Raw genomic sequence first — 15,945 nt, 5'->3', positions numbered from 1 at the left:
AGGCTCCTTTGCTCTCGGGCTCTTTGTTCCTCAAGCTCTTTGGGATCATTACCATTTGTGAGCTCCCCCTCGCTGGCTCTGCAACAATGGGATTTATCCCCCGAGATCGCTCGAACTCCTCGAGTCCGCCAAGAATAACGCTTCCCAGCTCTCGTGGATGGTTACCAAAGCCTCTTTGGTTCCCAAAACGCCTTCCTCTGGTCGTGCCTCTCTAGTCATGCCTTCGACTATTCCTCTCTTCCAAGCGTTATACAATCATTGCTCAACGCCAAAAGGGGAGGTGGCCACCATTTCTGTAACGTAAGAGTGCCTCGGGCCTCTTGAAATTCTTCAGAATCCCAAACGCAGTCGCTTTCTGTTTTACACAGGAAAATGTATTTTAAACGGAGAAAATCTGCCAAAACACAATTCCGGACTTGAAACATTATACAGAGGCATTTCGGAACCCTTTCAGGTCCATAATATCGAATCGGACTTAACTCCCTTGTATTTCGTTTAATAAACGAAATACGCAATAACAAAGGAAATTGGCGCTTTCCGGACTTCAACACACATACAATCGCATTTATAAACTTATCGAGTCCGCCTTCGATCGCATATCACAATCGCAACAAGGAAGAGCCCTGGTCCATGGTCTTAACGCAAATAGCAATGGGATATTTCCCGTTAGATCACCACTGTCCGATCAAACTCGTGATCCAATGGTCCAGATGTGATCGCATTGTCGCATATCACAATATCGCGGTGCTACGACCCGAGGGTCTTCCCTTATGACATACACCGATCCGACATATATCGTCGATGCCTTATCCGTCGATGCCGATAATCGGCAATCACGTCACATTGGCCTCAGCCTTTGTTAAGTCCTCCCATGGATCTGTGCGATGCGATAAAGTGACAATCGCTTATCGCAATCGTTGATGGCCCAAGGTCCTTCCCTTTGCAATAATTGTGATGCGATATTTCCTCTTGACTAATCAAACAAGGCCACGTGGCCCAATCTCGGCCTACCACGTGTCAACTGTGGATTGGCCCGTGAGCCTATACTAAAATCAAAATTTTCAATATAGTTCAAAATTTAATGAAATTGCCTCATTTTTAAGGACATTGGGCAATTTCATTTTACAATAACTCCTTCATCCGGAGTCCGTTTTTGCCCATTCAAGTTTCGTTGGATTCAGAATGAGGAGATCTATACAATGAGACTATTTACAAGAGCAGCCTGCGATTTTCATTTTCCTCTGATTTACAAAGGATTTGTGTCATTTGGCACCTTTTACCTCTTATATGAATTCTTTTAGACTTAGAGGTTTATCTAGGATCCATTTTTGTATCACGAAAAGCTGTAGAAAGCTCCAATTTGTATTCCATAGTTCCTATCTTTTGCAACACCTTGTACGGACCATAATTTTGGTGATAATTTGTTATCCTTCTTAGCTTGCTTGAGGGGCATTTGTTTATATGGTTGTAGCCGTAGGAATACCCAATCACCTACATCAAAACTTATTTCGCTGCGACGTTGATTTGCCTGTTGTTTCATTCTATTTTGTGCCAAGGTGAGGTTATCCTTTAAGAGTAGGAGAACTTGTTGCTGATGCTCGATGTGATCTTCCACTGCTTGAACCTTAGAATTTTCTCTTAAATATGATGTGATGGATGGTGGATGATATCCATAAAGTGCCATAAATGGGGTCATTTTTGTTGCAGTATGGAAGTGTTATACCACCATTCAGCCAGAGGCAACCATTTGACCCATTGTGTCTGGTTATCAGATACAAAGCAACGAAGATATCCTTCCAAACATTTGTTTACTATCTCAATTTGCCCATCAAATTGAGGATGATAAGATGAGCTATGAGCTAACTAAGTACCAAAACAAGAAAATAATTATGTCCAAAAATTTCCAATGAAAATGGGATCTCTGTCACTTACAATAATCTTTGGGTTTCCATGTAGCTTTTTAATTGTTTCCATAAATGCAGCGAAAATTGTACTCGCTTTAAATGGATGAGATAATGCACAAAAGTGTGCATACTTGGTAAGTCTGTCCACTACCACCATGATAACACTTTTTCCTTCGGACTTGGGTAAACCTGTGATAAAATCCATTGAAACCTCCTTCCAACGTTGGCTTGGAATGGATAAAGGTTGTAATAGTCCTGGAGTCTTAATTGTTTCAACTTTATTTTGTTGGCAAACCAAACATTCTGCCACAAACTTTTGAATATCCGATTTAAGGCCATCCCAAATCCTTCTTAACCCTATGGTAGGTTTTTAGAAATCCTAAGCGCCCTCCTATGGGAGAGGTGTGCAATTCCCTAAGAATCTTTTGTTTGAGTTGGGAATTTTGACATAGGTATACTCGATCCTTGTACCATAACGAATCATTTTTCCAAATAAATGTATCAGATGTACTGGGATCTTGTTGTATCTTTTGAATGAGTGCCCACACTTCCTTGTCATTCTTTCATTCATCCCTTGCTTCGTTTATCCAGTCTAGTTGGATAATAGAAATAGCGCAAAGAAATGCTTCCACATCCTCATCCTTTCTTGAGAGTGCATATGCCACAACATTTTGCTTCCCTTTTTTGTAGATGATTTCAAAGTCATAACCCAACATCTTTGTGACCCATTTTCGCTGCTCTTCTGAAGATAATCTTTGTTCTAAAAATTATTTAAGACTATCATGATCTATTTTTACCTTGAAGTGTCTCCCCATTAGGTAGGGTCGCCATTTCTTAAGTACATGTAGTATTGCCAACATTTCCTTCTCATAAATAGCTTTGTGTAAATACTTTCCTTTGATTGGACGACTTTCGAAAGCAATGGGTCTTTCTTCTTGCATTAAAATAGCACCGATTCCATTTCCTGAGGCATCACATTCCACAATAAAGGTTTTTGTGAAGTTCGATGTAGCTAAGACTGGTGCTTGGCACATTGCCTCTTTAAGATGTTCAAAGGTCTTCATTGCTTCTGGAGTCCATGAAAATGCATCTTTCTTCAATAATGTTGTTAGAGGTGCTGCTATTCTCCCATAATTCTTAACAAACTCGCAATAATACCCTGTCAACCCGATAAATCCTCATGGATGCTTTATGGATGTGGGGATTTTCCATTCCTTAATGGTTTTAATTTTGCTAGGGTCTACCTTAACACCTTCATGAGATACAATATGACCCAGATATTCCACCTCTTGCACTTCAAAGAAACATTTGGAGATTTTTGCATATAATTGTTTCTCCTCCAATAGTTTGAGCACCATGTCAACATGTTGGACATGATCCTTCCAAGACTTGTTGTAGATTAGTATATCATCAAAAAAATACTAACACAAATTTTCTAAGGAAGGGTTTGAAAATGGAATTCATCAAACCTTGAAATGTAGGAGGTGCATTAGTAAGGCCAAAAGGCATGACCAAAAACTCATAATGACCTTCATGAGTTCTAAATGTTGTTTTTGGAATGTCTTCAGACTTCATTCTGATTTGATGATATCCTGAACGAAGATCCAACTTGGTGAAGTAAATTGATCCATGCAATTCATCCAATAATGCATTAATGATAGGAATGGGAAATTTATCTTTAATAGTGAGCTTGTTGAGCTCCCTATAATCTGAACACATGAGCCATGATCCATCCTTCTTGTGAATTAATACTACTAGAGCAGAGAAAGAATTTTGACTAGGTTGAATTATACCAGCCTCTAGCATTTCTGCAACCATATGTTCAATTTCACTCTTTTGGGCATAGGGATATTTGTACGGCCTGATGTTTGAAGGAACACTTCCTGGAATCAAATGAATAGCATGATCATGATCACGAATAGGTGGGAGACCTTTGAGAGTCTCCAGATGATGATCTGGAGAAATAGATGATTTCGATATGGGAACCTCTAGCGAACATAATTGTGCAATTACACCTCGTAGTTCCTTCTTTAGAAGCTTTGTCATACCGTTAGAGCCGATTATCTTTCCTGGTTTCTCTGCAATACCCCTTAATTCAACTTCCTTTCCTTCCGCAAAAAATTTTGTGAAAAGTTCTTGAAAATTAAAAGTTGTTGTACCCAAGGATTGTAGCCAATGGACTCCTAATACAACATCAACCACCCATTGGAATGGAAAGCATTGGGCTATTCAATACATATTCTCCCATGGATAACTTGATATTATGGCACTTTCCAGAGCAATTTATGGTTCCTCCACTTGCAACCATCACTTGACACTCTGGTGTTGGATATAGGAAGCAATTCAATTCCTTTGCTATCTTACAATGAATAAAATTATGGGTACTTCCCGAATCAATCAACACTATTACCTTTTTCTTCTTGATATGTCCTTCTATCTTGATAGTTTGAGGAGTGGTAATTCCAGCCAATGCATTACAAGATATGGTCGGATTCATTTCTTCTTTATCTAGGGTTTGTTCCTGGAGTATATCCTCTTCTTTTGACATTTCTTGTTCCTTTTCTTCCTCCTCTTCACAATCTATGTAGAATAATTTCTTCTCAGCACACTTATGACCTTTAGTGTATTTGTTATCACAACTATAACAAAGCCCTTTTGCTCTTTTTTCTTCCAATTGTTGTGGTGTCAACCTTGTAGGTTGTGGAAGGCTAGGGGCAGCAACACTTCCATCTTTATAGTTGTGAGTGGTAGGCTTCCTAGTTGCCATAATTTTGCTTTCCATTTTTCTTGCTAACTTGAATGCCTTCTCCAATGAATCAGGTTCTCAAAGGCGAACCTCATGTTGGATATTATCCTTTAAAGTCCCTATGAACACATCAATCCTATGCTCCTCTGGAATATCTTTTACCTTTATGTTCAATTTTTGGAAGTCCTCAATGTGCTCCATCATTGAACCCTTTTGTTTGAGATTTATCAATTGGCTAAAAAAAGTGTTGCTTTTTGTATCCTCATAATGTGCTATCATTTCTTCCATAAAAATTGCCCAAGTGATAATTTGTTTATGAGAGCAAAGCCATTGATACCATACAAATTGATTTGGTTCCAAATATAAAATTGCAATACGTACCTTTTGTGTGTTTTGCATATTATGGAGATCGAAAAATTGTTCCATCTGTAGTATCCATGTTCTGGGATCCTTGCCATCAAACTTCCTCATATCGATTTTTGGAACATGGTGGGTCTTCAATCCAACATTAGAGTCTATGAAATCATGTTTAACATTTATTTTGTTCTCATCATGAGTTTCTTTTACTACCCTTTCACCATTAGTGACCATTTCTTGTAGCAACTTATTCAAATTTATCTTCAATTCTTCCATCTTATCGTCCATGCCATTCATCTTAGCGTCCATGCCATCCATCTTAGTTTCCACGCCGTCCATCTTAGCTTCCAAGTCATTCATCTTAGCTTCTACGCCTTTCTTTAAACCATCCATCTTAGCTTCTACGTCTTTCTTTAAACCATCCATCTTATTTTTTGTTACCTTTTGTGCGAGTAAAATTTGTTACACTTGGTTTCGTAATATTGATATATCGTGTTGCATTTCTTCCTCTTCTTCATGAGTCATGCTAGAGATTTCAAGTTGCTTACTAGGTGTTTCCATTTTCTTTCTTCGGGGCATCAATTACCGATAATAATGCTTCACTATGCCCTTTGAATTCCTTCAAACTAATTTTTCAAACCAAGCTTATGCAAAAATTTAAAAAATACACACCTTTTTTCACTTGTAGGAGCTCGATATTGAATCTGATGTACCTCTGTAATTTTGGATCTCCCAGTTCTGAAATCGTGACCTGCAATAGCCCTCTGCGTCCTCTTTCCAATGCCACCAGTTTTATCAAAATTGGATTCTCCAAGGAAGAGTTATGCCAAATCTCCCACGGTGACCTGATTATAGACTAGTTCAGTAGAGCGAACTTGTACGACGTGCCACATGTCATTGTTTCGACCTTAGTACCTGAAACTGATACACAAAAAACTAGAGGTCGTCCTCTTTCTGAAACTTCTTATGAGATTTCAATCTGATGCTCAAAACAAAAGTTATGACGATTTTCCCTAGGTCACCTGTTTGGAATGTAATTCGGGAGTCTGCAAAAACGCCAACTTCCTCAGATCATATCTCCGCAAATATAGCGAGAAAAGCTTTGAAATTTGGACCCGAAGTTCAAAACTATTTTGGCCCAAATGGGTTTTTTTTGTAGCTTCTGAAACGTCGTAGAAAAAAAATTATAGCGAAAATGACACGATGACCTATTTGGAGCAGCGAAACCCTAGAATCCAAAGCTCTGATACCAAATGTTATGAAACTATCTCACAAAAAGATAGAAAAGATAGATGAACGCCTTAGAAACAAGCCTCTTCGAGGGGGCAACCTCCTTTATATTACACAAATGAACAATTCTTAGATGATTCAAATGACAAAACCTCCTTTTTATATATAGGAGCCTATAGGGTCACAATATAACCAAGCCGACCTAACAATAATAATATAAAGGCACAAAAATAACAATAGAGGGATTCTATGGGACACAATAATAACAATAAGGGATACAACGACAATAGTTATGGGGGCATCACTAATATTATAGGGACCTAACAACCACTATGTATGTTCAAAATAGATGCCCACATCAAGCTTTGGACTTCAAGACACCCGAAGAAGTTTTCGCCAGTAAGAAACCTAATGTTTCTCATTTTAGAATTTTTCGTTGTCCTATATATTTTCATGTGCCGAAAGAGAAAAGAAACAAGCTAGATGCATCTAGGAAGAAAGGAATGTTCGTGGGCTATAGTGAAACTTCGAAGGCATATAGAATCTATGTGTATGGTCAAAGAGAAGTGAAAATAATCATGATGTCACTTTCGATGAAGATTCTTCCCTTAGGAAAGAATGAGATCTTCCTATCCCTAGGAAGGACAATGATGATGATGATGCAGAAAAGCAGGATGAACCTCTAACTAATGACCTGATGCCCGATGTGGAAGGTTCGATGGATCCCATTGATCCACCTCCTAGTGAGCCCTCTACTTCAAGAAAAAGACCTTTATGGCTCAAAGATACTCTTGAAGATGCTAAGAAACACATTGCACCGAGGGGAACATTTCGTGAAAGCAAGAAGTCGAACAGGTACCAAGGGTACTTAGCTACCATGAGTACCATTGTACAATCTGAGCCTTGTACATTCGAAGAAGTCGTGAAACACCAAGTTTGGAAGGATGCGATGAATGAGGAATATGAGTCGATCATGAAGAATGATGTTTGGGATGTGGTTCCTAGACCCAAGGACAAGTCAGTGGTCACTTCAAAATGGCTCTACAAGATCAAACATGGAGTTGATGGGAGTGCTGAAAAGTTCAAGGCCAGATTCGTTGCTCGAGGCTTCTCTCAAAAAGGAGGACTATGACGAGATATTTGCACCAGTTGCCCAATATACCACTATCTGTTTGATCATAGCCCTTGTTACCTCGCAAGGATGGAGCCTACACCAAATGGATGTCAAAATTGCTTTCTTGCACGGCTCGCTTAAGGAAGAAGTCTATGTAGAACAACACAAGGGGTTTGAAATTCACGATCATAAGACATGTATGTAGGTTGAAGAAAGCCCTTTATGGATTGAAGCAAGCCCCCAGGGCTTGGTATGAAAGGATTGATAGCTATCTTATGAAGTTGGGTTTTACAAGGAGTGAAGTTGACCCGAACCTATACTTCAAGGTTGAAAAGGACAAGCCTCTCATTCTGGTCCTTTATGTGGATGATCTCTTTCTAACAGGTGATGATCCTCTCATCAATGCAAGAGGGGGTTGGCTTTCGAGTTCGAGATGAAGGACCTAGGACTGATGCACTGCTTCCTAGGGCTGGAGGTCTGACAAAAGCCAAGTGAGATTTTTTCCTTTCTCAAGGAAAATACATTGTGAAGTTGCTTGATAGATGTGGGATGGTGGATTGCAAATCCGTGTCTACTCCGATGGAACTCAACTTCAAGAAGCTATGTAGAAGTGTTGTTGGGCCCGAATTAGCAAACCCTTTCGAGTATCGTCAACTTGTGGGGTCCCTAATGTTCTTGGAATCTTGGTAAACTCTCGTCCTGACATATGCTTCGATGTGAACACGTTGAGTCAATTTATGGTCGAGCCTCATCACATTATTGGATTGTTGCTAAGAATCTCTTAAGACATTTCTGGGGCACAATCCACTATGAACTGAGATACCCTGTCGGGAACTCGAGCCTACATGAATATTCAGGTGTTGACTGGGTTGGCAGTGTGGTGGATTGTAAGAGCACGTCTTGGTGCTACTTCTCTTTGGGGTCTGCTTCAATATCTTGGATGAGAATGAAGCAAAAATCAAAGAATCTCATGTTTCACGACCGCTCCAAGCACATTGATATCTAAGTACCACTTTATCCGAGATATGGTACAACAAGGAGCAATAAGGCTCCAACACATCAGGACAGATGAGCAGATCGCAAATATTCTGAAGAAGCCCTTGGGGAAGGTCAAATTCTTAACCTTCCGAGAGAGACATGGAGTCGTGGAGAGACCCTCATATTAGGGTCCCATATGAGTTGGACACTGAGCTATGGGAGCTCCAAGGGGCTTGGGGTACTTCTTGGAGCTATGAGCGACCATAGAGTGAGTGGTTCACCTTCCCCTAGTGGTGCGCTATGTACAGGGTGAGTGGTTCACCTTTCCCTGTGATACCCCATGATGGTTGACATGTGTGTAGGGTGAGTGGTTCACCTTTCCCTGTGATACCCCATGATGGTTGACATGTGTGTAGGGTGAGTGGTTCACCTTCCCCTATGATTGCGGACACATGTATGTAGGATGAGTGGTTCACCTTCCCCTACGATTGTCAAATGCATAGAATGAGTGGTTCATCTTCGCCTATGGCATATGAGCAGGATGAATAGTTCACCTTCTCCTATCAATGCCCCAGCACACATCCTACCCATGGAGTCCAGAACTCATGGGAAGTACCTCTCATCTGACCAATGAGTTGGGAAAAGTGGTTAAGGACCATAGCACTACCGATGGACGCATCGTGTATTGTCGTACTCCATATGACTAGGATGCATGGTGTTCAACAACTTGATCTAGGATCAAGGACAGACTCTTGTCAATGGAGAGTGGTAAGGTCTTGTGACTCACTCTTGATCACTTCTTCATTATTACTTCATGGTTCAGCTACCAGCAGAGCAGAGCAGAACGACAAAGATGGTACATGATCACAGATGAATTGGCAAGTGGAATTCTCCCTAGTTGAGAGGGTGTGTTAAAAGTCCAAATTCCACCTTAGGACAGCTCATATGATGGAAATAATTATTGAATTGGATTCCTCTTTTCGAAAGGTCCAATTTTGACATAAAGATCATCTCATTCTGACAAGCAGAAGTTGAATTTTGAATTTATTCTCTCTCATGCACAAATTGTCAAGGTCGGCCTCAGTAAAATGTAGGCTCAAGAAGCCCAATGGATGTGTCTCTTCACCCTCAACGAATTGTATAAATAGGAGGGACCTCTCTCCTCATTTGGACATCACTCATCACATCATTCTTCTCTCTTCTCTCTTGATTGGTTCGTACAGCTTGGGCAGTCTCTCTCTCTCCCCCACGTGTGGCATAGAAGGACAAAAATTTCATAATCAAGTGCAGGGCAAAATTTCGGAGAAACAAACCAGTGTTGACCGGGGCTCGTTTGACCATCTTTCAATGTGTCTTTCTGCGTAGAATTCCAATTTCTTAAGGCCGCATTCTCTAGCACAGAAACCAAGGCATTTGGGGCAGTTTGACCTACGTTGATCGCAGGATTGTTTTACTGCAGCATTGACTGAAGTTTGACCAAGTTTGACTGAGGCTCAGTGGACTATTTTGGGTTGACTTTGACCCTTCTTGAAAGCTGAATTGGACTGTTGTTGACCGAGCTGGTTGGAGGAAGTTTTGTTGTTGATTTGACCAGCGTTGACCTTCTGGTTAGGGCTGCAGTTGACTGTTGTTGACTGCTGTTTTTGACAGGGCTATTTTGACTGTGTATTGGGCAAGTAAATTTGATATATGTACTCTCTCTCTGCTGAACTATTGAATAATAATAAGAAGATTTGATCAAAAGGTTCCCCCCACATTGGGGTTTTTCCCTGGCATCCACCAAATCTTGCATCCTCTTGTCTTGGCTTGTCTTTTGCACTTGTTTTTATGTTCTATCTACATTTACTGTCAATGTGATTAAGTTAATGTGATTGCTACTGGAAATAATTGGAAATTGTCATTGAGCTGATAAGGAACATTGAAGTAAATTATGCTAAAGCATAGAACATACCATTGTTATCTAAAATTAACACTAGAGACAAAGACTAACCTCTTAGGTGAAGTGTGGGAACAAGTACACAATAGAGATCGGCCAATCATTTAGTTTGCCCCATGATCCATATTAGTATGCAGAGAACATTAAATGAAAGCACATGATGCAAAATGGTTAAAATACACGTCAATAGATGACCCACCTTCCTTCAAGAAGAAATGCCGCATGGAAGAGAGATCTGACCAGAGCAATAGGTGGAGGAACCTAGCACAATGTTATGTGCTGATCATATAGGGCTGCTGGTTGGCTGGCTGTTAGGGGTTACCTACTTTTTGGCGGCTCACAATTCCTTGGGAGGAGTGCACTATGCCTAAGGAAGAAGGTAGCCTCAATCTTATTGATGTTGCAATTAAAGGTTGTATTTTGGTAGCAAAGCGAATAGTCAAATCCTCCCACAATACTGGTTGCAATCTGATAAGCATTGACTGTTCTATAATGCTAGTTCTAGCCTACTAAGCATTTACTGTTCTGCAATATAGATTCCTGTTTACTCAACATTTATTGTGGATCTGATGTTCTATCAGGGCATGAGATATCACCTCCTCTTTGCACCTTATTAAGGTCTCTGGCTCAGTAATTTATTGGAGCATGTAGGAGGCTTGAAAGTTTATTGCCCCTTTGGTAAAGCGAAATTTCTTTGGCAGCTGTGTAGGATGGGAATTGCCTTGATGCCCTAATTGGAATTGGTTGCATCAAGATCCGTGTGCTTTAAAGTGTTCAAGATTTTAGGCATATGACTCAAGCAAGAAAGGATTATTCTTTTGGAGGGATCTATGGGATTTTTGAGACCAAGGACTGGATGGACTGAAATTCGCTAGCTCATCAAAGGACCTTATTGTCCTCTGACAAGTTGGCCACCACAATATTTTAGGACTAATTCCTCCTGAAGAGCAATATATGTTGTGTAGGGGCACACAAAGCCCTATGTGCCAAGATTGGGATTGGAAATTTGGAAAGCATCTCCAACAATATCACACCAAAAAGTTTTACTCTCTTTTGTATTAGAAGCACCTTTTATCTCCTATATTGAATGCTAGATGAATCTTTTGATCTAGAGGATCGGTGGATTCATTGATTGCAGTGCCTGGTAACTCCTCCTCAGTGAAAAACTATATTTTTTGCTTGGCTTGTAGTTTAACAGGGGCTACCATCCAAAGCCCACCTTGCTAAAGTGGGTTGATAGATAATATTTGCCTCTATTGTAGTTGCCTAGAGACTTTGAAACAAATTTTATGAGTGCAAGTTTGCAATAACTTGCTAACAAATTTGGATATGTTCAGGATCGGCACACATTTCTATTTCAAAGTCAGCATCATTGGGAAGAAACACTATTTGGTGACTCTTGGTCCAAAGAACTTTATCCCTTCACCAGCATTTGGGATTGCCTTCATATCATTGCCTTATTTACTATCTCCAAGATACAGTACAAATATCTGTAGATGGATGATGTCAATGCAATTCCATTTTTTGCTCACTCTTGGTGGAAGACATGTATGTAATTGCCTACCAAAGTCTGTCTTCTGATTAAAGGATGCCAAGGGTTCATTGCTCTAACCTGTTCCGATTTTTTTCTGCTCAACTAGAGCTCAGAAAGAGGACATAAGATTCCACCATATATTACCTTCCGCTTTTATTTCAGCTTTGTAAAATATTCTCTTGTTAAGACAATACATATTTTTCATATATATATAGACACACACACCAATATTAATATGAACATATTTAAAATTTAAAACTATAATTACTCATTAATAAGGGAAACTGCAATTCACTAAATAGTAAAAATCATGCTCCTGCGATCAAGAAAATCCACTTAAAAATACTAGATAAAGATACCCCAGATAGTTTGGTTGGTTCAACCCTTTATGTTAAACCATAGTGCCCAGGGAGGTTGCAGGATGCATTCCCACCAAGTCCTGCAGGATTACCAGCCGCTATTGTGACTGGTCACTGATGATTAATACAACCCTCCCTCCAGAAAAGTAGGGAAGCCAGAAATCTGCAGGGCACTGGCAAGTTACCCGCTTACTCACTTTGAGTGCTTAATACACAGGAGGGTGAGGCAAATTTAATTCTCCAGGAAAAAGATAACGAAACCTGAAGACGTCAGCATGAAGAAACAGTTCACCATTGGTGGACTGTCAATAACAGCATAGAAAAAGGAACTTTGTGCACATAGATGATTTAACGATGGCATGTGGAAACCAAGTGTGATAAATCTAATAATCATCCACAGAAAAGCCTTACCCAAATATTAACTGAAAAAATACCCACAATTTTCTATCAAAAAGTTCACAAAATCTAACAGAATAAAACTTAGCAAGCATTTAAGTATAGCTGAGCTTGCATACAGTCAATGTTGTAAGCACCGGAATAGTTGTACATTGTAGACAAACAGAATTGCATGAATAAATTTTAAGAAATGATATTAATAGCCTGCAAGTGCACGGTTACACTTGCCAGAAGTTTTGCACATCCCAGTGGCAGCAGGATTTACAGAACAGCAACGAGTGATCCCAGAGTTCCTACGTTGGCCTGACTCATGAGGCTGATGGCATGAAATGAGCTTGCTAACTGGAATTCCTGTAACTTGCAGATAGGAATTATTGGGAAGAGGATAAAATACCGATGTATATAGAAGCAAATGAAGCATGAACATGTCGCCTACCTGCAATTTGTCATATAATCGTGCTAAATACACAGACCTACTTAAGAGAGCAAATATATAATCAGAAGATCAATACAACTACTTCAATTAAATGTTGCTTCAATGAGAAACTCTAGATATCTCCAGCACAATATATGACGACAATGTCAAAGCAATTATATTAAAATGTGTAGTTCAAATGCAAAACATATATTATTGAAATTTAAAACATAACAGATTAAGAACATACGACTTTAAGAATCTGAACTGGAAGCAGCAATTCATACCCTGGATAGAAGAATCATCCAGGCCTGAGAATTCAAAAGCCTCGTGGTAAGGTTGGTACTGGCACATTCTAAACCATATGGTGCAGATGTGGAACCCGTTTCAGCCTTATTTGGCTCAGGCTGAAAAACAATACAAGAATTGAGAGAGAGGTGTGATGTGAAACTAGGAACTTAACTCTATAAAGTTCATTGTGGAGACAAAGAAATAACTTTCTTTTACAAATAATCTTTACATTTTCTTAACCACAAAATTCTCAAAGGAAATTAATCTAGAAATACATCCAAAATTTTACAATGATAAAGACTCAAAATCTGTCATCATCACTCATTTCTCATATTAAGCTAGAGTAGTCAGTCATGAATAAAGCCAGAATGGATAAATTTACCTGTCGATAACCAAAACAAATTACATTAAGAGGCCGTGTGCCCTCGCGAAAGTGAAGCTTGGTAGCCCTTTCAATAATCTGAAACCAGGATAGTTGGAAGTAGTTAGTTATTTCTCTAGTTAGGAGCTTATCCAAGTGCATGTAATGAAAAAAAGCTTCCAAAATTGCAAAATGTTTGAACTTTTTATGCTCAACTGAAATAAATATGCTAGTTATACGACCACAATACCAATGGTACTAAAATTCCAATTGCCATTACATATCATGGACATAAATTTTACAATGTAACTATGTAAACTTTCGACTCTTAAGGCTGGACATTATAAAGCAGTGTTGCAAACGTCTCGATTTTATCGCGAGAAAATCGTGAAATCACGATTTTTTGGCTTATCCAATCTTTGCCATTTTTTACTGATATTTTTGTGGTAACTTAATGCTGCTGATTTTTACCGATATTTTATCGATTTTTACAAATTTTTTGGTTTTTCAAACCCTTGCAGATTTTATCCCAATGCCAATGTTTGCAACATTGTTATAAAGTTTATATAAAATGCATATTCTTGTCTGTTTTCTCTATTTTTTCATACCTATGGGAGCTACAGGTGTGCACATGGGCAAGGTATGGATGTAGGGGCAAGTGGAAATTTGATGTGTGCACACGCACAAAAAAACAGAGGGCAAGAGAGCAGACACGAAAAGACGCTGATGTTGTATACTCTTCACTTGTAACGTATCCAGTACTCTATCAATGATATGGGGTATTTTTGAAGCCATCAAATTTTACTCCACAAATTTGTTGCTTTGTTATCACATCTCTGATTTCCTCACTTCCCTCTATTAATTAATTAGCATTTGCAGGCACTATAATGCAGGCTTATACAATATAATTAGACCATTCAATCACCATGGCATCATAAATTTAAAATTCAAACTTGCAAATCGAACTAAGCAAACTAGAAACTAATCTAAACCATGACATAACAACATTTATTCAATATAATGACAACAAAATCATGAACACTTATCCTTCTGGGAATTATCCACCAATTAACTGCTGAAGAAGGACCCTCCACCCAAACTTAGACTCCCTAGTGAATATTTCAAGAGCATCCAGGGACCCTAAATTCCTCAGAGCATATCTCCGAAATTTCTACCACATGTACCTACAGATCTCTCCTCTATCTCCTCCATATTTCATAGTCTAAACATCTCAGAAAAGAAGTTAGAGCAAAATGCCAAGTTGACCTATTTGACGCAGACTTTAGGAGCATTCAAGAACCCTCACTTCCTCAAAGCATATCTCTGAAATTATAGCGAATTAGAGTCTGAAATTTCTACTAGTAAACGAAGATATCGCTTCCATCTCCTCCAAGTTTCGTGGTCTGAAACATCCCCCAAAAGAAAAGTTATAGAAAAAATGCCAAGATAATTCATTCACTCCAAAAATCACATTTTTACTCCACATTTATGATCCCATGAGTATTCCCCAGCTTTTGTTGTACAACTTAGATCTCTTCTTGCTTGAATGGTCTTCAAATACACCCATCTATCCTTTATTTATAGTGTTTCTACGTTCACATATGGGGCTTGTTACACACCATTTTGTGGGTAATATCCATAGGAGAAATTTTTTTCTCCACAATGCACCTTATGATTATATGAAGACTCCATGCCCAAGGATGATCCAGAGGACATTTGTACCATCAAATATTGTCAGTCAAGAGAGTTTTTTAACTCTACTTCTATCTTCTCATCATCTTTCTTGTACCCAGATTCCACACTCTACAGGGAATTGTAATAAGTAATACTAGTAATGATGAGTTTTGAATCTGTAACAGGCCTAGGATGTTGGGACTCGATCAGCAAACAAGTACACCTTGGAGTGTTTTTTTATCTGGTTAATTATCCCTTCTTTTTGAGAGGCGGATAATTTTCTGAGTTTTTTCACTCATGTTTGACCCCAAAGCCGGAGTGACGGTTTGAAGGTTGAGCCCCCAAAGCCGAGGTGACGGTTTGAAGGTTGAGCCCCTGATACATCTCAGTGTCTAGAGTCGATGTATATTACAATACTAAATCACACAAAAATTTCGTGGAATTTGGTTAAGTCTAAGTAGTCATTTTTTAGTTTTTTAGATTTCCCGCATGTGAAAAATTGCAAATAAAATTGTATTTAAATTGTAATAAGTGTAGTCTAGAGAAGTTGTATGGGGTATGAGTAATCAAATTACACCTCTCACCCTCAACTTTCTACTATGACACACTTTGAGGGGTTAATAATGTGTTTTAGACCCTCGAAACCCACT

At 39.1% G+C, this 15,945-nt stretch overlaps 1 protein-coding gene across 5 annotated transcripts in view; it reads right to left on the bottom strand.

Annotated features, from left to right (window-relative positions):
- Positions 1–15,945, bottom strand: part of TERT (telomerase reverse transcriptase) — a 422,846-nt gene that overhangs the window by 390,126 nt on the left and 16,775 nt on the right. For 4 of the 5 annotated variants that reach the window (XM_089437131.1, XM_089437132.1, XM_089437134.1 and 1 more), the window contains exons 2-4: positions 13,643–13,720; positions 13,257–13,376; positions 12,783–12,990 (exon numbers count right to left, since the gene is read on the bottom strand). In XM_089437131.1, the coding sequence (XP_089293257.1) occupies positions 12,783–12,990; positions 13,257–13,376; positions 13,643–13,720 (406 nt within the window). Of the gene's footprint in view, positions 1–12,782; positions 12,991–13,256; positions 13,377–13,642; positions 13,724–15,945 lie in introns of those variants that run through there. The other variant, XM_089437133.1, reaches the window with a different exon arrangement.

The sequence above is a fragment of the Pinus tabuliformis genome, chromosome 5_2, assembly GCF_031772625.1.
Source record: "Pinus tabuliformis cultivar Carrire ecotype Pingquan chromosome 5_2, CPIR1, whole genome shotgun sequence".
Lineage (NCBI taxonomy): Eukaryota > Viridiplantae > Streptophyta > Pinopsida > Pinales > Pinaceae > Pinus > Pinus tabuliformis.
This window is presented reverse-complemented; position numbering and strand designations above follow the sequence as displayed.